The 25705-nt window shown below is 42.2% G+C and overlaps 2 protein-coding genes across 2 annotated transcripts; both read left to right on the top strand.

Moving 5' to 3' along the window:
- Nucleotides 1-8222: 8222 nt before the first annotated feature.
- Nucleotides 8223-21673, top strand: pcsk1 (proprotein convertase subtilisin/kexin type 1). Its single transcript, XM_074678577.1, has 14 exons — nt 8223-8688; nt 9697-9801; nt 9893-10015; nt 12900-13046; nt 13922-13998; nt 14437-14525; nt 16055-16227; nt 16552-16764; nt 16895-16995; nt 17107-17340; nt 18256-18413; nt 18506-18639; nt 18767-18928; nt 19584-21673. The coding sequence occupies exons 1-14, from the start codon at nt 8500-8502 to the stop codon at nt 20022-20024; spliced, it is 2346 nt and encodes a 781-aa protein (XP_074534678.1). The 5' UTR covers nt 8223-8499; the 3' UTR covers nt 20025-21673.
- Nucleotides 21674-22979: 1306 nt separating this feature from the next.
- LOC141796889 (globoside alpha-1,3-N-acetylgalactosaminyltransferase 1-like) lies at nt 22980-25382 on the top strand. The gene is made up of 3 exons (XM_074678199.1): nt 22980-23192; nt 23956-24018; nt 24280-25382. Exons 1-3 carry the CDS (start codon nt 23159-23161, stop codon nt 25227-25229), a joined length of 1047 nt encoding a protein of 348 aa, XP_074534300.1. The 5' UTR covers nt 22980-23158; the 3' UTR covers nt 25230-25382.
- The last annotated feature ends 323 nt before the right edge of the window (nt 25383-25705 follow it).

A 25705-nucleotide genomic window follows, 5' to 3' on the forward strand; every position in this document is an offset into this window, starting at 1 on the left:
ATGTAAAAGGCAAAAACAGACATTTGAACATTATTTCCCAGAGAAAAACCTGCTCAAAAACTGAATTCACATCTGCTGACACGCTTGTTGCTGGGGGTTTTCAGTCACAGAATGGTTGTCGTCAATTCAAAATTGTGCTTTTTTGTCATTGCTGTGTGGTTAATTTTGATAGGTTTGTTGATATCTTCAAGTATGGCTTCTTTTTTTATGTGCTGAAGGAGATTATGTGTGATCGTACATAATGTCCTTTTGAAGATGGATTGACAGTTCTTTCAGCCTTCTTCACACCACTGTTGTGTGATGTATGTAAACAGTGTAGTCAAACTGAGAACAGACTGAGCATGGCTCGATTAACACATGTTGATAATGCAATTAAAATTGTTCTGTGTTGGACTGTGCAGGTCTCAGGGTTCAGCTTGAAGATGATGTAGATGACCATGATGAATAGGGTGGCTGCCCTCATACAGTCTAAGGCTCCAACATAACAAACACCATGGCACATACACACGTACAAACAGAAAGAGCTACATCTGCATCTATTTGATACATCTGTCTGATTCTCTTTTCTGCATGTATACGCAGACAGGACTGGACTCACTGCTGTGACTACACGATCAAGCTATGATCTTAGTCGGACCGCTGCTTGCATGTAAACAAACTGACACACTCACCCCCTCCCTCTCAGAGCTACAAATCTCTCACTAGCTCACAGGACGTAATGCAGCTCGACTCACAACTCATACGAGTCATTCACTCACCTCCAGCCTCCCAGCTCAGGTGAGGAAGCAGCAGCTCTCTAACTGTGCAGGGAGAGACTCTTCCTCACCTGGGCTAAAGGTCTGCTGCTCTGCTTGAAAAGTCTGAGTGACACCACAGCAAGAAATTCAATCTGCATTACGTTTGTCTCCTAAAAATGATGACAAAGAAGATAAACTATACATTTAGTGTCTGACTTGCTACTTATTGCTGCTGCTGATAACAAAAAAAAATCTTGTGATGCATTGTGATGTCACAGTGGAACTCAGCTAGGAGTCTCCTAAGATCCACTGTGACATCACAATGCTCTTGATTCTAGAACATGGTTGTGATGTCACAGTGGACCTTAGCTGAAGGAGTCTTGGTGTATCAGTACCTAACGCTGCAGATCAGTATCTTCAGTCAAGCCAATTGAGCCAGACAGAGAGACACGCATTGCGATTCATAGAATCTACACGAGCTTTAACAATGGAAAGAAACGCAAGGACCACTGCCAGAAAGGGCAGAAACAAGGTCTTCAGAGACATCCCCTCACAGCCCAAGACTCCGGCACCTCAGTTTGAGTTAAGGCCGATTGATCTTGTTGAGGAGGAGATGGAAAACTTTTACTTTGAGAACATCAGCTCAAAGAAGAAAAAGAAGAAGACACAGTCAGGGGTCAACCTGGCCTCGTCCTTTCCTTTTCTGCTGAGAGATTACACTCAGGAGGAACTGGAAGCTGAGGGCTGCAGAAAAGTGACCAACAGCTCTGCAGTGGCTTCAACAACAGAGTCACCTGAGGGAAAGCCTGGACCCCAGCCTGGACCAGCACCTCAGCATGGACCAACACCTCAGCCAGGACCCCAGTCTGAACCCCAGCCTGCACCAGCACCTCAGCCTGGACCAGCACCTCAGCCTGGACCAACACCTCAGCTTGGACCAGCACCTCAGCCTGGACCAGCACCTCAGCCTGGACCTCAGCCTGGACCCCAGCCAAGACTCCAGCCTGTCAAGTCACCAGAAAAACCACAGCCAGCAGAAACTGTCAAAAAGTCTGTTTCTGCACGTAAAGTGCCGCGCAGCGCAGTGGTTTTTAGCAAACATCTGCTCATTGATAAGACTGAGATCCAGGTCCCTCAGCTGGAATTTGGCAGTCCAGAAGACAAAGAGGATCAGGTCTCAAGACTTGAGAAGGAAACAGTGGCTTTGCCCCATGAGGTGGAGCAGTTAAAAAATCAGCTCCAACATCATGAAGCCAATGTTGCCTCTGACAGGAAGCTTCTCCTGGCTGAGGCCACAGCAAGGGAAGCTGTTAGTGAGCTGGAGAAACTCAAAGAAGACCTGGAAACTGAGAGGAAGAGGTGTAGAGAGACAGAAGACAGCCTGGCCCAGCACAAAGAGGAGACCAACAAGCTTCAGGAATATCTGTACAAGGTTGTTGGGGACAATTACATCCAGGCACAACACTGGGGACAGGAGAGGTTTTACCTTTTTGGAGAAATCCAAAAGTTACAAGCTGCTCTGCAGCAGGCACAGTCAGCAGAGTCCAGGTCTGATCTCTCTCAAGACGCCCAGAGTGAGACCTGCAACACAGAGCCTGCACAGAACAAGGCCCAGGAGGATCCAGCAAACAGCAGCCACCAGCTGGAGGAGGAGGAGGAAAACCTCCTGTCAGAGCAGGAAGAAATGAGCAGACTGAAGGCTGCTCTGAACCAGGCCCAAGAAGACCTGAAAAACCACCAACAGCAGCTGGAGGAGGAGAGATCTAATTGCCTGGCAGAGCAAGAGAAGAGCAGCAGACTGACGGCTGCCCTGCACCAGGCCCAAAAGGATCTGAAGATCCAGAAACAGCGGTGGGAGAAGGAAAGAGCAAACCTCCTGTCACAGCAGGAAGAAATGAGCAGACTGAAGGCCACCCTGAACCAGGCCCAAGAAGACCTGAAACACCACCAACAGCAGCTAGAGGTTGAGAGATCTCATGGCCTGGCAGAGAAAGAGGAGAGCAGCAGACTGAAGGCTGCCCTGCACAAGGCCCAAAAGGACCTGAAGATCCAGAAAAAACAGCTGGAGCAGGAAAGGTCTCGTCTCCTAGAAGAGCAAAAGGAGAAAACCTGCACCATGGAGGCCGCTCTGAGACGAGCCCAGGAAGAAACCGACAGCCTGAAGTCTGACTGGGAAAAACAACGATCTGACCTCCTGAATGAACACATTGAAGAGAGGAACAGGATTCAGGCTGCTCACAACCAGGCCCAAAACAACATGGACAGGCTTCAACACCTGTGGGACCAGGAAAGGTCCCACATCCTGTCTGTGCAAGAGAACGCTGCCAGGATGGAGACTGACCTCTGCCAGGCCAGAGAGGACCTGGAGAAGCTCAAACACCAGTGGGCTGAGGAAAGATCAAAGCTCCTGGAACAACACAGAGAGGAGAGTCACAGGAAGTCAGAGGAGCTGCAACGGGCCCAAATGGAGCTGTTGACCCAGAAATGCCAGAGGGAGATGGACAGGTCACGGCTCCTCATAGAGCAGACAGAAACCTCCAGGTTGAAGGCCTCTCTGAAACAAGCCTGTGAGGATGTGGAGAAACAACAGGCCCTGTGGCAGCAGGAGAAGGCCTCTCTCCTGGAGTCTATCAGCAGACTCCAGCAGACTCCAGTGAGGGAGGACCAAGAGACACCAACCACCAGCGCGGAGGACAGTTCACAGGTCCTGGATGGTCAGGTACCTGAGCTAGCCAAAGCATCTGAAGCAGCCCAGGTCACCCAGGGAGCCCAGGCAGCTCCAAAAAGATCAAAGACCAGAAGGTTCCTGGGACTTTTTCAAAGAAAAAGAAAAACCTCCAGTGCTGGTCAGTGAGGACCTGACTCAGGACCATCCAGCCCCTCAGCCCTCCTCTATGCATTAACCTGAACCTGTTCCCCTTTAACTGGCCCCCTTTTCTGTTGTAGGTTGTCTGTGTCTCTTTATATCCAAACATTTGATGAGGCATAGACAGCATTGCAACAATTCCCAAATACCTCTGTTGTTTAAATGTTTAAATGTTTTGAAATGTGTGTCTTGCAAATTAAAAAAAAAACAAAAAAAAAAAAAAAAAAAAAAAAAAAAAAAACAAATCTGCTTTCAAAATCTATTTTTCTTTAACATTTCACAGCTTAAAATGACAAATGGTGTTGAAAAATATTTTATTCTTTGATTGTATTATTGTATTTTCTATTTTTCCTCATCTTGAAGTGATTGTTTTGTATAAAGATGTGTGTGTTGTGGTTGAGGATGCTGAAAAAAAGCTTTGTTCAGCTCAATCTGACTCTTCATCAGAATTCAAACACTGAAGAAGGATCTCTTGTCTTCTGAAATAATGGATGAAGATAATGAACATAGTTTTTTTCTAAACCAGGTTCATTATGGAAATAACTAACTGATAGTTATTCTGTAATATGTAGGAAATATTAAAAAGTTCCTTTTAAAGAGCAGCCAAAGGTGATGGACGGTGGACAGGGTAAAACAATCCCTGTCTGCTCTATTTAATATGGGGAAATTCAGCTCCTTCAAGAGAGCCAGTTATTTTTGCTCATCCCCCAAAGAAGAGCTGGATCTTTCAGCTCCTGAACGGCTCTTTAATCAGTATTATTTGTAGCCTGATGTTTTTGAATTACTGAGTCATTTACTCAGGGAGTGCACAGAAAACTACATGTGCCACAAGGTTAACAGCTTTTAACGCCTCTTTATACCACCCAAAACACATGAAGGTTAAGTATGGGCAAAAATGATATTAAACTATTTAAGATGCCTCTAGTGAGATATTATCCAGATTTATGAGTTCATTGATGTAGGCCATTATTTATTAGAGTCTTATGTTCTATCCTAGATTTATTGATTTAAAAATAAAGTAGTTATGACTTTGACTTAGATGTTGAACATTGGACTCATAAGGAACGATGACACTATTACAATCACAACATAAAACAACACAGCAAAAAATAGAGCATTTATTTTTCTGTCCCCCCCAGGAATTAATCTCTGAAATTTTTCTGTTTATTGTCCCCCCCAACAATGAAAAGGGATTTTCGCCCCTGTATGCAGTTTAACAGCAGCATTTACAGATCTCATTTTAAACCAACCCAGACTTGTTTAATGGTGATGTGATTTGAGGATAAAGATTTATGTAGGGGCTGTGACAGGTATCTGATTTTACAGTGTGGCTCAGGGATCTATTGATGTTTAAATGACTTCTGTCACTACAATACTAACTTTTAAAGATCATTTGAAATGGTTTTATTTCAGTTTTTTATATCATGTACTGCCTCACTTACAATTCTATAAATCTTTTCATTAATTCTGTAGAGAAAAAACTGCCTAATATATAAATGCATAACTAGATGACGTATAATCAGTGAACAGCTGTGAAACCTGCCAAAAAGCCTGTCATTTTCATCGAACCATAAAAGTGTTGTGAGCTAAGTGGGATGTGCAGTTGAAGTCTTCACATCCATTTGGCACGCCTCATTGATCCTGGATGAATTAGTGTTTGCTGCAGGAAGCAGATTCATCTGCGTCATCTGTTCCAACTAAAAGGTGAGACTTCCCTTTACCGTCTGTACCGTCTGCCTGTGAACTGGAAAATAATTAGATGATGAAGCAGACTGAGACCTCTGACCTCATTTGAAAGAGAAAAAAAAAGTATGTTTGTGTGTGTGCTTGTGTCATCTTGTGCATCCTTCCAGCAGAATAAGGAAGACCACATGAGTGATCTCACCCTCGGTAGTGACATAAACACCCACGCAGCTCACAAATGAGGACAGAGGATGCTGAGAAATCAATGAAATAGAAGTCAAAGATTTTTTCTCCTGCTGCGAAACTGTGATCTGTAAACTGTCCACCTGGCCAATAACTAAGCCTGTCTCTGTCTGTGGGCCAAAGCAAACACTTGTTGCTAGGTAAGTGTGGCTTGTGCTGCGTGTATGTTTGCACATGACCTGATGACTGAAGCCATCAGACATTGGCAGCTCTTAGAAATTTATCTCACATTGATTAACAAGCTACTTCTATTTTCAGACACAGTATTAAACTGAAGAGTCTTTTTGTTTGTCATGCTTTTTTTTGTCTTGTTGTTTGTGTTAAACTTGTCTGACATGAACTGAACCAACACAAAGTCCATTATGTCTGAGGAGGGGAGAAAAACATCCACTCAACAAGCAGCACACTGACTGCCTATCTCATCAGTAAACAGCAGGCACAATGTCTGATGTGGACTGAATGAGTGACAGTAAAATCTGCCCTGTAAACACAGACACAGACAGGGTGATATAAAAGAAAGGTACATAATTATCTACATTTTATTGTAGAAGAAGGCAATACAAAAAGATTTTTTTATTTAATAGTTGATTAAATTCAGTGTGTGTCGAGTTCTTCTATATGCTCTTGAAACTACTTTTGAGCTTTTATAGAGGACAGTGGATAGAGCAGGAAACAGGGTGAGAGTGGGGAGCAGGAAAGAGTCAAAGGACTGGACTTGAACTCAGGTCACCAGTGCAAGGATAAACCTCATGGAGTGTGACTGTGACAACTGGGCCATCTGCTCCTCAAGTTCTGTTTTAACATGATTCTGATTTCCAAGCACGTATACAACCATATTGAGAAGTAGCAATGATGGTATCATATAAGATGTTTGTCATCACAAACAACAATGCCAAGAAACTAAATGCTGATGGGGTTGATACAACAGTGCTTTTGGTTAAAGCTCTTGGAGTCCCTAGAAGCATTATCATCTTGTAATATTATCTGGGGCTTTCATTAAAATCTTTATTTAACCAGGAAATAACTTGTTAAGATTAATTACTTTTTCTCAGGGGTGTCCAAGATGCACAGCAGCAGAGTTAACAAAGAGCAACCACACATAGTAAACATGTGGCATTTTGAAAACATTTAATTGCATGATAACAGAATGTTGTCTATGACTTCTGCCCTGGAGGGATGGGGGTGTCTTTTTAAAAGGTAGGGATGAAAAGAAAAAAAAAGAGGATGTTTTCTCACTACTGGAGAGGACACTAAGCTGTGCATGTATTTGAAAACACTTGAGACATGGTTACATGTTATAAAAATGGCACATTATGTAGCCTTAAAACAGACAAAGTAGACAGACTACTCAAGTTAGTTTTAGTCTTAGTTTTGACCAACCAAGAGGGCAGTTTAGCCCATGTTTCTCAACAAGTGCACCACAAAGCAAAAGTGCAGGGGCACCCCCCAACCCCGTCTGCACGCTACTGCCAGGAGGTACAACTCAAGACTGTAACTCAATTCAACACGATAATAATTTTAAGCTCACAAGATAACTGCTTGTGCAAACAAGTAACTGTTATCTTATTAGTTTGTAAACACAAACTGATAATTAATTAAAAGACAACAATACATGCAGATAATTCATTCATGTATGCAATAAAAGACTCATGCACAGGACCCAATTTACTTGTTAATAATCCTGTGCATCCAAGATAAAAAACTAATAAGGTAATGACATTTGCACCCAAGGGATTTTGTGCAATCAAAACAGATGTCAACGCGATAAAATGTAAACACAGTGTAAGTAATGTCTAAATGAGAATGTCTTGTGCACACAAATAGCTAATGTATGGCCACAAAATGCATTAGGAGGAACGAGATGTAATGCTGACATGATAATGTAAAATAGTGTAGAATAACCGGAGACCATTTTGACACCTTGGGATGTTTTTAATTAGTTTCTCTCATAAATAAAAGAGGTCACTTGAGTGGTTTATTTTTGTTCTAAATGCTCAAATGACATTAAACTTCAGTGTGTTTGTGTATGTAAGGCTGTAAAAAAAATATTGGGATGACCTAGGGATACATTTGGGTCTTTTGCAGAAAATGTAGAGGTTTGTTTTTTTTTTCAATAAAGAATGTGGCTTTTTACACTCTTAAGCCTTTCTGTCATTTAAATGCTTGATAAATCTTTTTAAAATACAGACGAATCTCACCTAGTTTTCAGTTCTTTGTTTGACCCCCTGATGAGAGTCTGTGGTGTGATCATGGAGCTGTCCGCGGTGCTGAAGTCTCACTCTCCTCCTCTCTGTCATCCCTCCAGCGTCGTGACGTAAACAACACACCTTGTCACACTCAGTGGTGTTGCTTCTGCCTGACAGAGACTCTTTGAGGCCATGGGCTTTGTCAGGAAATCACCAGAAGTGCAGTCGTGCTTTGGTGCCTTTACGCTGACTGTTTCAGACCAACAGTGTATGCAGGGAAAAGATGCTGCACGAAACGAGCATGTACTGTTATAGGATTTCATATGGACTTTATTTCACTGTTGTGTCTCTTCCTCATTGCTCCTCCTCCTCCTGCTCTAGGGACGAACAGTGGGATATTTTTAGTCAGATAGATCTCCCCTCCTCCTCACCCTCTTCAGACTATCCCCCCTAAGGGACTCAAACTCACATCTTAGCAAAGGTAGACGCCAAACTGACGTCAGAAAACCCGTCATTTGACGTGTGTACACCCCCTATCGCCACCACTCAGCGATCAAACTAGCCCTCCCCATCAGCACTATTTCCTCTCTCCTTGGCGGAGCAATCACGCGCAGATTCACGTTCCCTCCGTCTAATCCAGCTGTTTCTTCAGGAACAGATAAGAAAACAAGGAGACTTGATCATCAACACCTCCCATCCAAAAAAAATCAGATCTCGGATCCTTGCCAGCTTTTTGAGTGCATCTCCACTGCATTTTTTCTCATCTGATTGATTTCCCTCTGAGATGGAAGTGAGATGTCTTCCAGCGGTGATGTGTTGTGTTCTTGCCGTCCTCTCCTCCATGGTTCCCGGGTCTTTGGAGTCCTCTTACGGGGACAGGCAGTACCTGAACGAGTGGGCGGTGGAGATCCCGGGTGGGCTAGCTGCTGCAGAGGCGATCGCCAAAGAGCTGGACTACCAGCTGGTCCGACAGGTAGGCAACATACACCAACACCACGAATTTTTTTAAAAAAGGCGAAGCACCAGTTTATACTAGAGTTTAAATCACGGATCAAAAAGGAGGTATCAGATCTCATTCACTTGGGTGTTAGGGAAAATAGTATGCTAGTTTTTCTTTGCCAGGTAAAACAAAACATCACAACCATGGAGACAAAACGATTCTTAAAATGCCAATATGGCTTTACACTGTCATCTGTTGGCTGTGTTTAAACAGAGATCAGGTAATAGATGCATCAATTTTTCTGCTTTCTTTGATCCAGCCATTAGACAGGTGGAAACTCTTTTATGATAGCCCTAAAAGCACACACTGTGTCCTCTAAATTAAAGGAGGGGGATTTAATCAATGTATGACTCACTGTTTACTCATTTCTGATAACCAGGGGCTCAAGACTCAGGTTTCATTTCTCTGTTCTGTACATTGATGCCTGCCTTCAGTGACGTCCCTTCTTGTGTAAACAGATGAGAGCTCAGATATATATAGAGGACACTTCATTATTTTGTAGCCGTCAATGATTAACTTAACTATGTTTATTGGAAACCCTGTACGCTCTCCACTGCATGCATCTAATCAAGCATCATTTATTAGCTTCTCGTGGGTTTTACGTGCTTTCATACTTGAAGATCAACTGCCACAAAACAGCACAGGCACCTGTAAGCCCAGTGTGTTATGCTTTCTTTGTTTTCAATTAGTGGATATAATACTTAGGGTTAAATAACTGATGGTCTTAAAGAATTAGAAACAACAGTTTTTGTCTGAGCTCAGTTGATGTGTAGAGATTTAGATGACACTCTGTGTTTCTGTTTTTTCTCTAGATGTGTTCCTTCACGCAAAATACAGATTTCCACAGTTTTTTGTCAGAGATAACATTTGTAGACCTGGACTTTAGGCCTTGGTGACCAGATGGCTGGTATTATGTCATTTCCAGTAAACGCAAAAAAAAAAAAAGAAAATCCACCCTGCCTCATCTCCTTCTCTCTACAGATTGGGGCCCTGCAAGACCATTTCTTGTTCAAACACCGCAATCATCCTAGCAGAATGAAAAGGAGTGCCGGCCACATCACCAGGCGGCTGTCAGAGGATGATCGGGTAAGATTTCAGCTTCCACTGCCCAAATTGTGTCCCTATCGATGGTTTTTAAGAGTTCAACAGAAGCTGAAGTCTGTTTCTCTTGGCACAGGTGCTTTGGGCAGAGCAACAGTACGAAAAAAATCGCAGCAAGCGGGCGTCCATTCGAGGGTGCAGAGACTGTCCAGTGGATAAGCTGTTTGATGATCCCATGTGGAACCAGCAGTGGTATCTGGTGAGTCTCCAGAAACAACACACAACAAAACATGACAAAACAAACGGAACTGACTTAGACTGTCTTTGAAAAGATTGTTTGTGGCTAAAGAAACAAATGGGATTTGTGCTGTTTCAAAGGCTGCTCAGTGGATTTAAGAAAATGTCTAAACACTGTATTTTCTGTGACAAATGCTGCAGTTTTGGTGAACAACCAGTTGTCTGGTCATATGTTGCATCTGAGTCGTCTGTTTGTGTGCAGCTGGTCTGTTCCCCCATGAGACTTAAGCAACTCTGTGACTGCTGGACAGCTCCACACTGCTCCATCCTCAGTTTGTGCTTCTAATGGAGGCCCACTAAGGGTGTGTTAAGTGCATGTGTGTTACCTAGGTGGGCTACAGCTTCAGCTGACAGTTAAGCAAAAAAAAGAAAGATATAACTTATTAAATTTTTTAAAACTATATTCCTAGAAAGAAAAAAACCCCTGAAATAATAACCAATCTCGCGCCAAAAGCAGTTACGCCAATAGAGCCATTTGCTTAATTGGTAGAACAGGGAGTGTGGAGCTGTTGGGTGGATGATGATAATCCAACAGGATGGAGTAGAGGAGAGCATCATTAAGTCCCTATTTACCCTGGATGTGTCGATTTAACTTAGTGAAGCTGAGCGGTGGCAGAGAGAAGTGGACTGTCACAGCTGTGCATCCCTCGTCCAGATCCATCACCGACACACTCACTTTATCCTCCTGACCGCAGGCCGACCCCGACGTCCACACCTCTTTGCTGAGTTTGATGCATCAGCTTGGAACGAACTGAGAGTATCCTACATACTATGATTCATATGACAGTTTGGGGTTATTATTGAGGAGCATGACTGTAGTTTTTGATTAGTATAATCAGTGCATTAAACTCCACGTACTAGTAGCATTAGGGCTGCAACCAACAATTTCTATCAACAAATGATAGACTATTATTGGCAATTGCAACTCTAAGTAGCATAACCATGTGTTATTCTATGAAGCTGACAAAACGCAGCCAATATATGGTTTCAATAACTGAAAAAGCAAATATTTAAATTGAAAATCACACAGCAAAAGTCGAGACTAATCCCCGTATAAGATCATTGCTGAAACATTCATCAACGCACTTCATTAAACTGATGTAAATGAAACATGATCGCCACTGTTATAGATCATATCACAACAGGGGATCAATGGTTAATCTAAAGCAGCCTGATTGATTATTGAACTGATGTCATCCAGTGTAGGAAGGTTATTAATATGTCTACCACTGTGTAAACATATAAAATGTGTGTCGTGTGTGTATTTGTGTGCATTCGGGGAAAGAGAGGGCGACTCATGTTGCGCTCTCTCAGCTTCTCCACACCTGCACTCACCCAGCATGACTCACACGCTCGTGGGGGAATAAGAAAACAAATTGAGATGAATCATTTTTGCCGATGAGGAATGATGACTCTAATGGAATTGGCTTTAAAGTGCTCATTTAGTGTATTTCCACATCAGCCCAGGGTCTGTGCCACTCTGCCGGCCACATAAGAGTTGATCTAGAGCGCAGAGATTCACCCTCATCATCCAGAGGAAATGATTTAAGCCTCTATGCTGACGATACTCTCCTACATCAGGAATTTACAAACATAGAAAACAAGACCAAATAGGTTAGAGGTGAGAAAGAGTGACATTGGCAGCCCAGATGATTACATACATCAGAGTGGGGGTGGGTGGGTGGGTGGAGCTGTGTGACGGTGGATGCAGGCCGGCGGCTGATAGGGGGAGCTGAGCCTGAGAACAGGATGAGAGTCTTTATCTCTCACGAGTGGGTGACTGCCTGATAATTTAATCAGGGAGTGACTCATACTTGTAGCATGAAATTCCTCCTGCCTGCACAGCTGTATGATTGTGTGTATGAGAGTGTGTGTGCATGCAAGGCTGTGCAAGCTCATGTGTATGTTCATGTGCATCAAGGGATCTATTTGTTTGTGTGTCCACTCAGTCGTTTTATATGCAACTGATGCAAAGAGCCTTGCAGAAATGTTGTTTGGTGTATACAATAAAATCAATGAATAGCATCAGCAAGTGAGTCATTTGGTTTTACACCAAAACAAGCAATCTGTAGATAAAGGTTGGCCAGGGGTAAAATCCCTGTCTTGCATATTGCTGTTGATGCACATTGTGCGTAATCAAAACAATTTGCTGTGTATTTGTATTGAGAGGAAAAATGAGTTTACAATCTCAGGGTTCAAAACTCTAAGAGAAATGGAGGTAGAGCTGAGATGCTGGTGACAGGGTAAAGGGGTAACTGGGGATCAAAGTGGGAGCTAAGGATAAAGGAAAAAGCAATACATCGCAGGGATGAGTCATTTCTTGGGGTGGCTTTCTGCAGTGTCTGTGCATAATGCGCAAAGAGCAAAGTGAGTGCTTTTTTTAGTCATAGCTGTCTCCGGCTCAGAATCAGTTTCTTCTACAGGCTTCAGCCCGCTGGCTCTCCCCTGATCCTTGCTTAATTTTCCATTTAAAACAGGCATTCACTCCCCGACTCTCCCAATGTGTGATATTCTTCAGCCTCAGAGATGGATTTCTTTATGATCAGAGGAAGAGGTTGAATGTGATTTAAGCTACTGGAACAGTCTTAAGGCACTGTTCAGCATCTTGTTAGTTTTATTTATCTATAAAGCTGCTTTGGGGGAATCCTGGAGCTTTTCTAAGTGACCCTCTGAAACCGATCTGCCCACAAGTGGTTATAGAAGTAGACTCAAGCCAGACAAAAGAGGAGCTGACAGTCCAGTAATGAAGTTGTGTAAAGGTCAGAGCAGAGAGATAATGCTTAAAGAGTGTTAGCACATGAGATAATTACACGCTGTGAATGACCGATTTCATTCTTGTCTTCCAGCAAGACACTCGGACGTCTTCCTCACTGCCGAAGCTGGACCTGCACGTGATCCCTGTGTGGCAGAAAGGCATCACAGGGAAAGGAGTGGTCATCACGGTGCTAGATGACGGCCTGGAGTGGAACCACACAGACATCTACTCCAACTACGTAAGACACCGTTTCCATGGAGACAGCCTCCATCGTCTGGGCCTGCCGTTGCCTTAGTAACGCTGCTGGTGACACCTTACAAGGCAACTCATGAAGATATGATAAATCTTCTGTGTGTTACCCTCTGCCTCCTAAGATCCTCTATTAGCTGCAGACTAGCCACTTTTCTCTGAATGACTCAAATCCTGGCATTTGGAGGGGGCAAAATTTGGGAAATAACTCTAAATTCAATGATGTCTTTCACACTGAAGGAGGGTAATTACAAGTCAGTAAAGCAGGAATTATTGACTGGAGATTCGATGTTTCCTTCCCCCCCTGAAAGGGCTGTAAAAGCCTTTAAAAAGCCACATCTGTGGTTTGGTCTCAAACACAGCCATGGCTCTCAGAATCAAGACGCTTCTGCTTTGCTGGAGCAGAAGAAGAAAGAGGGTTAAAGGGGCTGGGGGAGGGAGAAGGGGGAGTAATGTATGACAACAAAGCTGATGAGAAGAACTCCCACTGTATTTCACTGATTAATAAAAGAAGCTCAATCAAGCAAGACGCCTTCCTTAATGATCTAGGCGTGTGAGATGCACGTATTAGCATAACTTAGCAGCAGTAGCTCTGGATGACACCTGAATATATCGGTTTTACTCAGGTGTTTTCGCATACCCTAAGCTAGAATCTGAATGATAAATGGATGAATCTGCTTAAAGATAGTTGTTGAGAGCAATTCGATATTCAAAGCTACACATCTGGTCATACTTTCTCCTCTTGTCTCTTTGCATTCTGTATGTGTCACCATGACAGCAGGCAGGCTTATTTCAGTCCTCAAGGCATTGGTCACTGATGCTCGCCAACATTACCTGACCTTTTGTGATCTGTTGTATTCGCAGGATGCAGCAGCCAGCTACGACTTCAATGACAACGATCCCGATCCTTTCCCCAGATATGACTCAACTAATGAGAACAAGTGAGTAATCTGCTGAAAAGTGATATTCAGACAAGACATTACCTGTCTATCCTGTTTCATAAAACAATTTTGTGGCTTGGTTATTGTAGGAGTCATGTCTGTGTTATAATAAACGAGCACAAAGTGGGCACAAATTGGCTGATGACAACATATTCTGCCAAAGAACAAAAACATTTTCTTTCACTGGATTCACGTTACTGCCTCTGCCGCTATGCCCCCAACCACACCTGAAGTTAATGACTCACTCTCCACGCTCATCCACTTTACTTTCTCATACACAACTACAGATTTACACAGTGTATCCTGTTTTATGCAAAATTATTTTCCAAACTGCACCTAGTTTTACATCTCTCACTTCATGTATGATTGTACAGAACTTCTGCCAATAAACTGGTGCATCATCAGTAAAGAAATCTCTGGATATACTTTGCTTCCTAGACACGGGACTAGGTGTGCCGGGGAGATTGCTATGCAGGCTGACAACAACAAATGTGGAGTTGGAGTGGCATACAACTCCAAGGTTGGAGGTAAGATGTCTTTGTATACTACTTCTAATTAGTCTCTGTCAGTGTGTACAGTGTGTTTCTAAAGGGGCTGTGAGGAGTTTGAAAGTGATTTGAAAAGGGCTACCTTCTAGATATATGCCTGATCATAATCCACACTTTAAAATGAGGTTATCAGCACCAATATAGCTGGTTACAGGTTATTTTAAATTGCTACTTCTTAGCTTCCCCTTTGGGTCGACCAGGACCGGACTGATTTACAGCACATCTCTGTGGCAACACCACGCTAGCTGACGGAGTTTGGTAGTGAGAAGAAATAAAACTCTGAGATCTCTGTTTCCTCTGCTAAAAAATATTTCTGTGATTAATTTTGTAGTGATGGTGGACACAGGAGCCTAACTGTAAGACAGAAAAAGGACAGAAGAGCTGAAGAAAGCTAAACAGGAGAGTGATACAGCCCAAGCTAAAGATTAATCTTAGAGCTGTGATAAATATAAACAGCTACTGAACTACTCACAAACTGACAGTGTGTACTTGTTGTCAGGTTAGCCTTCAGATACATCGGAGCACCAGGCTGCTGATGTCGCTAACATAAAGCTGGTAGCTACAACGTTTGCTTGATGTCACGTTTCAAACTGTAGCGCTACATAACTGTACTGATGAATACCTTACCTTAGCGCATTGTATCCAGTAAAAACTTGTTTTGAACAAAGTACATTTGTTTCGATCCGATCTCCATTTAATTCCAAAACAAATACATGCCTCGCTAAAATTAATTTACGACACTGCGCAGAGACCCCGGGCCACAAGGTGGCGAGGGAGTGCAATTAAAACAGATCCTCCTCATAGCATCTTTAAATAGGGACTTGTGAATGAAAAGTAAGTTTTCTGTGGTCAAGCATTATGTACTGTACTGATTGATTTAATTGGCAGTTCAGCTGACTGATGCATTGATGCAAGTTTCACCTCTGCGACCTTTTAAAAGGCTTTTTCCCCAAACAAAAATATGAAATGCAAATCTTCTTTAAACCTAATCCTTGGTTTGTTGTAAGATTACTCTAGAATTCAAATGCAGATTGCAATGCAAAGCTGCATGTCACTGGATTTTTACTTGTTCTATTTTTTTTTTTTTTATAGCCAGAACGGAAGAAAGACTTCCTGAACACAGCCCGGTTTTTATCACCAGATGGTTACATAACGTCACTCTCCAAAATAACTGAGCTCTGATCCACCTAAACAATGGCTTAAATATTAATGCTGCAACATCTGAAGGGCTGGGTCATAAGCTGCTTCTTAGTGATACTGAAGCACCTTTACTTTAAAATACTACAGCACATGTGTGGTGTCCCAAAGCCAAGTTGTTACTTGTTTTTGCAGAGTTTTTTAGGCTTTATTTTATTTATTCATTTATTTAGTTATCTATTTGTTGGGAGGAAGGGATGTTCTTTTTTTTGTAATGAGTAAAAAGTTGCTTTTTTTTATGATCCACTCTGCTATGATATGATGAAAACTAATTAATCAGTGCGGTATTTTCCTCCTCCTTGCCCCTTTAGGAATCCGTATGCTCGATGGGATAGTGACCGATGCCATCGAGGCCAGCTCTATTGGCTTCAATCCAGACCATGTAGACATTTATAGTGCCAGCTGGGGACCAAACGATGACGGCAAGACCGTGGAGGGACCCGGACGTCTGGCTCAGAAAGCTTTTGAATATGGCATCCAGAAGGTAATCAGTTATTGGAGGGATCGGGTAGTGCTTACTCACATTCAGCTGGTGTGATATCAGACTGTGGCTCCTAATGGGAGCTATTATCTGTGGCAGTGATAGGAATCAGATGAAAAGGAATCAATAATAGTGACGTGTTCCACTGCTGGGAAGAAAGCATCTAATGAGAAAACCCATTAGTTCTCATTAGCTAAGAATTACTTTTTCTATTATATCCAGGAGCTGTTGACATTTATCAGACCAAATAGCAAACATTTTTTACAGATTATTTTACAACCCAGTGACTGATACTCTATCAAACTCTGCTCATTGTGTCCTCTACAGGGTCGTGGAGGGAAAGGCTCTATCTTTGTGTGGGCATCAGGTAACGGTGGCAGACAGGGCGATAACTGTGACTGTGACGGTTACACAGACAGCATCTACACCATCTCTATCAGCAGCGCCTCCCAGCAGGGTCTGTCTCCATGGTATGCTGAGAAGTGCTCCTCCACTCTGGCTACAGCCTACAGCAGCGGAGACTACACCGACCAGAGGATTGTAAGCAGCTCTGACTGTTAGGTCACATCATGTCAAATAGTTTTACTGAAGGGAACACTTCATGTTATCACACAGATTATCCTGTGACATGAATTTAATTTGTTTGTTGCTCTTTTCACGTTTGTTTTAGACAAGTGCCGATTTGCACAATGAGTGCACTCAGACTCACACAGGGACGTCTGCCTCAGCCCCGCTTGCTGCTGGAATATTTGCCCTGGCACTGGAACAAAAGTAAAAACACTTCTACTACATGTGTCGTTTCTTAACAGCATCTTGAACACCTTCATCAACAGCATAAATTCTCACTGCTCTTACACCTTGTTGTTGTTGTCCCTACCTCAGCCCAGATCTAACTTGGAGAGACCTGCAGCACATTGTGGTCTGGACCTCTGAGTTTGACCCCCTCGCCAACAATCCAGGCTGGAAGAGGAACGGAGCTGGGCTGATGGTCAACAGTCGCTTTGGCTTCGGTCTTCTCAACGCCAAAGCTCTGGTGGATCTTGCTGACCCAGCCACGTGGAAGCATGTACCTGAGAAGACGCAGTGCATCGTCAGGGATGACTCTTTCCAGCCCAGGTCAGTGAATATTCTGCAGCTCCCAAATACCTAATTGATTGATTTTTTTCAATAAATTATTTCCCTTTTTTTTTTTCGGAAGTTATTTGAGGCTCAAATATAGCACCTCGAGGAAATAAGGATTTGTCAAAATATTAATTCTGAAAGGGCTTTCATTGCCATTAAAATAATTATCAGAAAATCAAATCCTCTAAGGTAACAGCTAAGCATAGTAGTTAAATTTGATGCCAATCACAAAGTCTGAAAACTTGCTGCTATATTTTATTTTTAAAGGTTGGATTAAAATCTTGAATATATCTTCCCTGCTGTTTCGGTCTCCCAGATATAAAGTTTGTATTCCTGTATGCGTTAATGACCCATTAAACAAAGCTTAACGTTAACACTTGGTCCATGAGCTGTTAAATTTTAGATTTTGATTCCTGCAAACTGCTGCTGTACACAGTAAAGCTCTGTTATTTTAAGTGTCCGTTTTACAATTTGTTTTGGATTATGAGACTCAGTAGCACTCATACTCAGTTTCCCCATTACCTTGCTACATCCCTGTCTAATCCTGAGGATTTGGCTCCATGTTTCGGTCAATGCTTAGTGGTCTACAGCCCCCTTCAGCTTTGTGCCAGCTTGAGCACAGAAATCCTTTTATTCATTCTTGAGAGAGATGGGGATTAACTGTCAACAAATGAATGACCAGAAGGATCCAAATCTGACAATGCCTCTTATGCACACTTCTGATTTACTGAATAGCTCCCAAATTTTGTGTTGATTCTGAACAACCACATCATCAAAGCTGATATGTTCGGCAGGCTCTGGAAGGTGTTATGTGTTTTTTTTCTCCCCTGTGGTGCTACAAACAGTAATGAGAAGATGACAGGAAGCTGTTTGTGCATCTCATTCCTGCTATTTCAATTCATCCCACAGGGAGCTGAAGGCAGCAGGGGAGATCACTATAGAGATTCCAACTAAAGCCTGCGCAGGCCAGGAGAACGCAGTGGTCTCACTGGAGCATGTGCAGGTGGAGGCCAGCATTGAATATACCAGGAGAGGGGACCTGCACATAACACTCACCTCACCAGCAGGTGAGATTTGTGCACAAACACACTGACACAGATGCAGGTAAAAAAAAGAAAACAAGTTTTAACACCATCTGTTCCTTTTGGTTGTCCATCAGGAACCAGTACAGTGCTGCTGGCAGAGCGAGAGAGGGACACATCCTCTAACGGCTTCAGAAACTGGGACTTCATGTCTGTGCACACATGGGGAGAAGATCCTTCTGGAACGTGGAGCCTAAAAATCACAGATACTGTAAGTTGTGTACATCTTTGGCCAGATTTTTACCATTGCCCTGAATCTGTCGTGGTGTTGGCTGTTCTGCATAAAGATGCCTCTGTCTGTTTGCCCTGACATAAAAACATTATCATTTCCCTTACAGTCCGGGCGGATGGAGAATGAAGGCCGGATTTTGAGCTGGAAGTTGATCCTTCACGGGACGCCAGTGAAGCCAGAGCACATGAAGAAACCCAGAGTATACATTCCCTACAATGCCGTGCAGAATGACCGCCGTGGTGTGGAGCATATGGACGACATGATGGAGGTGGGTATTAAGCTCCATAATATTGAAAAGAATATGGAAAGGGTAAAACAGTCTGTCCAGGACAAATTAACGTGATGATGAGGGTTAACATGATTCCTGGATTTCAGCAGGAGTATTTATGTTCACATTTTTGTCCTCATTTCCCTCACCAGAATTTGCTGTTCACAAGGCTTTCAACAAAGATTATAAAATCTTAAAACAGATAACATTTTTTATGATTATCCCTACTGTTTTAAATTTCAAGCTTTTCCGTAACAATCAGCACTTAGAGGTTTATTTTCCAGCTCTGCTGATGTCACTCCACCTTTCTCTGACATCCTGTGTCCCTGTGTAGCCCCTCCACAGTGATGTTATTGCCACAATCTTAACAAACCAAAAACAGATGCCAATGGAAACTTTTTGCCCCTGTATCAGGCAAAGGTGCACTGTTTCAGACTCCTTTCTGCAATTTGATCTGACATCTTTGATCTCTGGCGGAGCTTTTGCTGTCAAGAATTAATGACAGTTTTTCTGTGGCTTTGAGTAAATAAGAATAATATATTCAGCACAGCTGGGTAAATAATGAGCACAATACAGCAGAGCTGCTATGTTGTCAACCTTTTGATGCACTTTGGGCTATTAATTAACAACCGTCCCTCATCTGTCCATGCAACAGGAGCCCACACAGACAAATCCACCACCAAAGACTGAAACTGCAAAAGCCCCCCTTCCTTCCAACCCTGAGGTGGAGACCAAAAAGTCTCCAAATACTGTCTACTCCCCTTCCCTGGCCCTGCTTCGTCTCCTTCAGACAGCCTTCAACAGGCAGACCCCTGCCCTGCTGCAGCCTCAGTCTGCAGCCCGGACCTCCTCCTCCTCCTCCTCATCCTCCTCCTGGGGAAAGCAGCAGCCAGGCCGCAGTCTCCCTCCTCCTGCAACAAGACTCCCCCCCAAGATGTTGTACCAGGCTCTGGACATGATCAACAAGTTCCGAGGCCCCGAGGACAGTGTCTACAGCGACTACACTGACGGTTTCTACAGCCACAAGCCGTACAGACACAGAGATGACCGCCTGCTGCAGGCTCTGTTTGAGATGATCGATGATGCCAGCAAGTGAAGACAAGAAGAGAAGACGGTATAAGATAAGGGGGAAGGCATGTTAATGCATTGGTGGGGGAGCAGAGGAACAAGGCAAAGAGAAGAGAGAAAGCAAAGAAATGGGATTGAGAATCTAAGGATTAAAAAATCAAGAAATGTTCAGATTTTACCCAGAATGCTGCAAATCTAATCTCTTTATCTTTGTTTACAATCAATCATAATTCATTGAACATTTCATTCAGTTTGCAATTTTTGCAGCACATACATACTTAAAAACAGAGACGTCTCATGATACCATACCTCCGTGTAGTGACAATTAGAGCATTTAAGAAAGGAGAGAAAGGCCTTGTCTCTCTTCTCAATTGCCTGCTTGAGCATGCCACCTTAGAGCATAGGTTTTGTATTTGTATCTATATTATATTATCAATATATTATTCAAAGACAATGATTGTAATATGGCTTTAAAACACCCAATATACAAATCCCAACATCTAATTATTTTTCAGTTATGTGTGCCATCTTTCAGACATTCAACTATTTTTGGCCATATGTTGAACTGTAATTGGACACCAAAAGTTTATTCTGAAAATAAGCATTACCTCTTTAAATTTGAGTAATTCAACATTCAAAATGAAACAAAAGAGTAAAATAGACCAGCAATGTGAAACACTTGAACTGTGTTGACAAAAGATTTACTCTCAGGGTATCAACAAAGCTCAAGAGAGTTACAGATACGTATACTGGACTCTTCAAAGTATTAAAAGCACTCTGGATACAAAATTTCCCACACACTAACAAAAAAGAAAAAGTTAATGTTAAAATTAATGACAGATGGCGCCGCCATTCAGTTGTAGTAGCGATATGATGATAGTAAAAACAAAAAAGAAAAAAAACGAAAAAAAAAACAGATTAATCTTCTTTTGTGCAATTTATTTAATTTTGTACAAGTACAATGCTGCATTAAATGGAATATTTTTCTAAGAATCCTCATAGTTTATTGAAATGATAACTACAGTATCAAACCCTTGAACAGGTTTATTTTCTTGTGGCACTAAATACATGCTATGTCACTGTAGTTACCAGAACTACAAGTATACACTGCCAAAATCTTTGCTTTCAAAAGGCTTTGTGTATTTCAGTGAATGTGCAAATGGCTGGCATGTTAATTAACCTTCTGCAGTTTGTCGACTTCAAATGGCTCCTGCATTGCAGACAGATTATTACATCATTTAACTCTGGTTTTATTTGTTTGTGTCACTGGACTTGACACACTTCACACACTGACCTGCAGAATAGAGGCTCTGTAATGCAACCTTCAAGTACATTCATCTTTAACGCCTTAATATGCTCTATTATATATGATTATACCCATTTCCACATGTTGTAGTCTGCTACGCAGAGTCTCTATCCTCCAGGTTTAAAGCTGAACGCCCTGCTTCTCTGCTGACAAAGAGGAAGAGGAAGATCTTTGGACAATGCTTTACATACACAGTGTAATTTATCCACTCTTTGTTGTAGCCCGTGCTTTCTTCTGGTTTATTTTTTGTCGCTGTTTTTGACTGATGCTTCAGTCCAAAGTTGTTTACACAAACCAGTGTATTATGTTGCAATTTCTGTATGGATGTATAAAAAAAAAAACTCTTAAATTTATCGTAATAAACTGCAAAGTGATTTCTCGAGTAAGTCTGAGTCTCTCACAAAGCACAAACATTTTGAAGTGGGTATCTTCTGAATTTAAAGTTGATTTTTGGCACAAGAAAACAACCCTTGGTTGCAAGAAAAAGAGAATAATGAGCTAATAAATTAGTGAGCAGATACTGCTTCTGAATATGAACTGGAGTTTAGCAATTTTATTGGTGACTACATGTTGTGGTTGCATCTTGGTAAGCCACATAATGTTTTAATAAAATGTTTCACATTTAAAGTTTGAATTATTATTATTATTATTATTATTATTATTATTATTATTATTATTATTATTATTATTATTATTATTATTTAGAGAGAGAACAAAACTGGCTTTGGTCATTTTTGGATCTTTATTTTGGCACTACTCTTGGAAATACCCTAAGTGGTGTGTTAGGTCTTGAGAAATATTAGATTTATATTGTCATTTTTAATCACCTTAAACTATTTATGAATGTAGAAAGTATTTGCTTTGATAATTCCGTTCTTTAACGTGTGGTATGCTAACGGGTTAGCTTGGTAACGCTGCCGTTGGGAGCCTAAATCTAGCATGGCTATGCTAGCGTTCAGCGCAGAGCACTGCTTTATTCTGGACAGTGCTCGGTGGTATTAAGATTTTTAATTTTATGCCTGGCACCTGTTGGACACTTTAAACAGTTTGGAAACACGTTAACCAAACTAAAGGGTGTCTTGCAAGTACATTAAATAGATCCTTTTGAGAGTTTAACATCTCTTTTTCAAATAACTGTAGCATTTTAGATGAGTGGTGTCAGTTTTATTTACATAGGGCAGCTTCTTCAACTCTATTTCCGTTTCATTGCTGCCACCCGGTGGTCAAAAGGCAATATAACACTGGGCTGACCTAAACTGCTGTCCTGAAGTGCAATGTAGTGTTGTATGCGTCCTTTTGTAAATTAACTTTCTCTATATCGGTTGTCTGACGTCTAAAGTTGCGTAAATTTCCTTTTTAGCGAAAACACCATAATCTTTTATATTAGCTTTCGACATATTTTTGTCTTTCTAAGACTGCAGTTTGTTTTCAAACTTACTAAAAGTGAAAGCAAAATATTTTTCTTCTGTTTATAAATACTCAATCAGTTTTGGGCTTTTCCTCCTTTCTGTATCTTATCCTTCTCCTGTAGCTCCTCCTGTTTTCCCAAATTCCCCACACATATGGTTGCCTTGGGTTTTCTCCAAAATGACTTCTGCAAAAGCCAGAGGCTGGAAGTAATAAGGGCAGTGACTGAGAAGAAGAAAGGGGAGTGGAAAACACTGTAAAAGCAGGGAGAAAAGTAAGGAAGAGGGAACTCTTGAGAAAAATAATCGCTTTGTAAAAAACAGTGAGTTAAACTGTGTTTTCTCCAGTAAAGACAAAGTGAGCTGTGGGAAACAAAGAGAAAGAGAAGCAGGAGAAAAATAGTCTCTTCAGTCAGAGGTTTATGTTTTTATCTGCCAGCAGGTCTCAGTATGGCACTGTTCAGGTTCTGCAAGACGCCCTCAGGTCAGTACAACCTTAGCCACTGCTCCACCTCTTCTGCTTGTGCCATGTCATACTGTTTTGCCCTCTATTGTCAATAAATGAAAACTTGCTCTGTAAAAACTAAACAAATTAAAACTAACTGAGTCATGAAAGGCACCAAAGCTTTTTTCACATGTTTTAAATGAACAAGCATTCTGAGTCCACAAAGGCAAAATGAACCCATGACTTGTTTGAGGAACTTTTGAGCTGCAGCATGAATCTCTTGCCTTGTAAAAGAGAGTTCGAGCAGAGGAATGTATATGTGGAGAATGAAGACAAACAGCTAGATGCACTCACATGTGCCTCTATGCACGGTCTATCTTTTGCTCATGTCTGACAACTGGATAGCGATCTCTAACAACCACCATCCCAATCTGCTTCCTGTTTTACTTCTCTTGCTCAAGAGATTTCACATTGTTACAATGTTGTATATCACAGTTGCATGGTCTCCTTTCTAAACTTTCTCATAATCACTGGAGGACTTCATGCACTGTTCAGCCTTTTTTATTTACTGCCCAGCCAATAAATCTCTCTCAATATCTCAGTGATAGCTTAAAGTTGCTGCATGTCTAAACTGAGATGTATCCTCAGCAGTTCATCCTTGTCATCACTATAAGCTTGGGTCTTAATACTTTTCAAGATTTCAAAGATCATCTTAAGTTAAATGTGCTTACTGGGAGGTCATAGCAGGCTGTAAGGGTTTCACTTAACTGCTTGTACATCTGTTTGTTTGTCCTTCAAACAGGACCAGTCAGAGCAACCAGACTACATCTTGTCCTGTACTGTATTCTCCTGTTTCTTATCATATGTAAGTGCAAGAAAGCATTTGTTCTACTCATACACTTGGTTCTGCGTCAGTAAGAGCACATAGAAAAGCTTGCACAGTAAATGAAAAAGCAAACCTTGCTTTTTGACCTTCATACAGAACCATTCTGAGAGGTACACTCAAACAAATAGCCCAAAGTATAGCCCAAGTATACTAAAGGGTAGATTACCTTCTAAAATTATTTCTGTGGTTTGTCTCTTTCAAGAAAAAAATGCATTGTGATAATTTTGTTTTTCCATTTAGATTTTTTCCAAGGACGAAAATCCCCAGCCAGCATGAAGCCACCTCATCCAATCTTTCATGGCGTGGGACCAGACATGGCTCAAGAAACAGCAGACATGACAACCGCCCCACAAACCCCTCAACAGACATCATGGGGGGCTCCTTTAGTGTGGGGTGACAGTAGTATCTCCGCAAGGCGCAGGGTTAAATTCGCCCAACGGGGAATCCGTACTGGTCTGCTCACTCTTGTTGTGGGTACTTATCCCCGGTATTTCCGGCGTTTCCTGTCATCAGCTGAAACCCACTTCCTCCCTGGTCGCAGGGTCACTTACTACATTCTCACAGACAACCCACGCTCTCTGGACCCCTCCATTGAGCTGGGGCCTGAACGAGAGCTGAAGGTGGTTACAGTAGCAGAGCTGCCGGGTTGGGACAGACTGGCTTATCGTCGGATGTCTCTGATTGTTGATGCCATCAGACATTCGATCAAAACTGAGGTTAAATACCTCTTCTGTGCGGATATTGATCAGGAGTTTGTGGCCCCTGTTGGAGAAGAAATCCTGGGAGACCTGGTTGTAACTTTGCACCCAGAGCTCTATGGGATGCCACGCGATGCATTCCCTTATGAAGTGGAAGAAGTCTCATCAGCTTATGTTGATGAGGATGAAGGAGACTACTACTACACCTCTGAGTTTTACGGAGGGTTGGTTTCAGAGGTGTTCACACTAGCTCGGGCCTGTTCTTTGCTCATTCTGCAGGACCAGGCTACAGGGGTGATGGCCAGGGGTCTGGAGGAGAGCTACCTGAACCGCTACCTGATCGACCACAGGCCCACCTCTGTGCTTTCACCAGAATACAGCTGCTGGGACTCAGCCCTGACTGCTGACATACCCGTACAGAGGCTCATCTCTTTGGGAAGGCAATGCGAACAGATGACAGATATTCAGAAGAAACAGCGGCTTGGGTGTTGAGAGTACTGCTGGCCAGACCTATGAAATATGGATGTATATCTTGATTTTAAATGAAGAACTGATGTTTCAAGCATTAAATGATAATCTGTTGTGAGGGTACAAGAAATGATGGAAAATGCCAGACATTCAATTTACAAAACAGAATTACTGCTTTATAACAACCAACAAATTTCACATCTGCTTACAATTAAAGTCACATTTCTGTGCACAGTCTCTGAGTGTACGCTATCTCTTTCCCAGCAGACAAATAAGAAATTGACCTATCCCTTTAAACCAAGCACTGTCCTCTCCATTAATGTCAGCCTCAGAGATACTGCTCCAGTGGCTTTGTGGTCAACAGCGATAAGAGTCAACAGTGTAAGTGCACACTTTCCCCACACTGACTAATGATTAACTGGGAGAGCTGCTGTTTCAAGGTCTTTAAATACTAGGTGGGAGGAATGGATACAACAGGATGCTGTTTCTCCAGGGTTCAC

Source organism: Halichoeres trimaculatus, unplaced genomic scaffold (genome assembly GCF_033239565.1).
Source record: "Halichoeres trimaculatus isolate MK-OKI-2021-1 unplaced genomic scaffold, fHalTri1.1 fHalTri1_scaffold_1, whole genome shotgun sequence".
In the NCBI taxonomy this organism is placed as follows: Eukaryota; Metazoa; Chordata; class Actinopteri; order Labriformes; family Labridae; genus Halichoeres; species Halichoeres trimaculatus.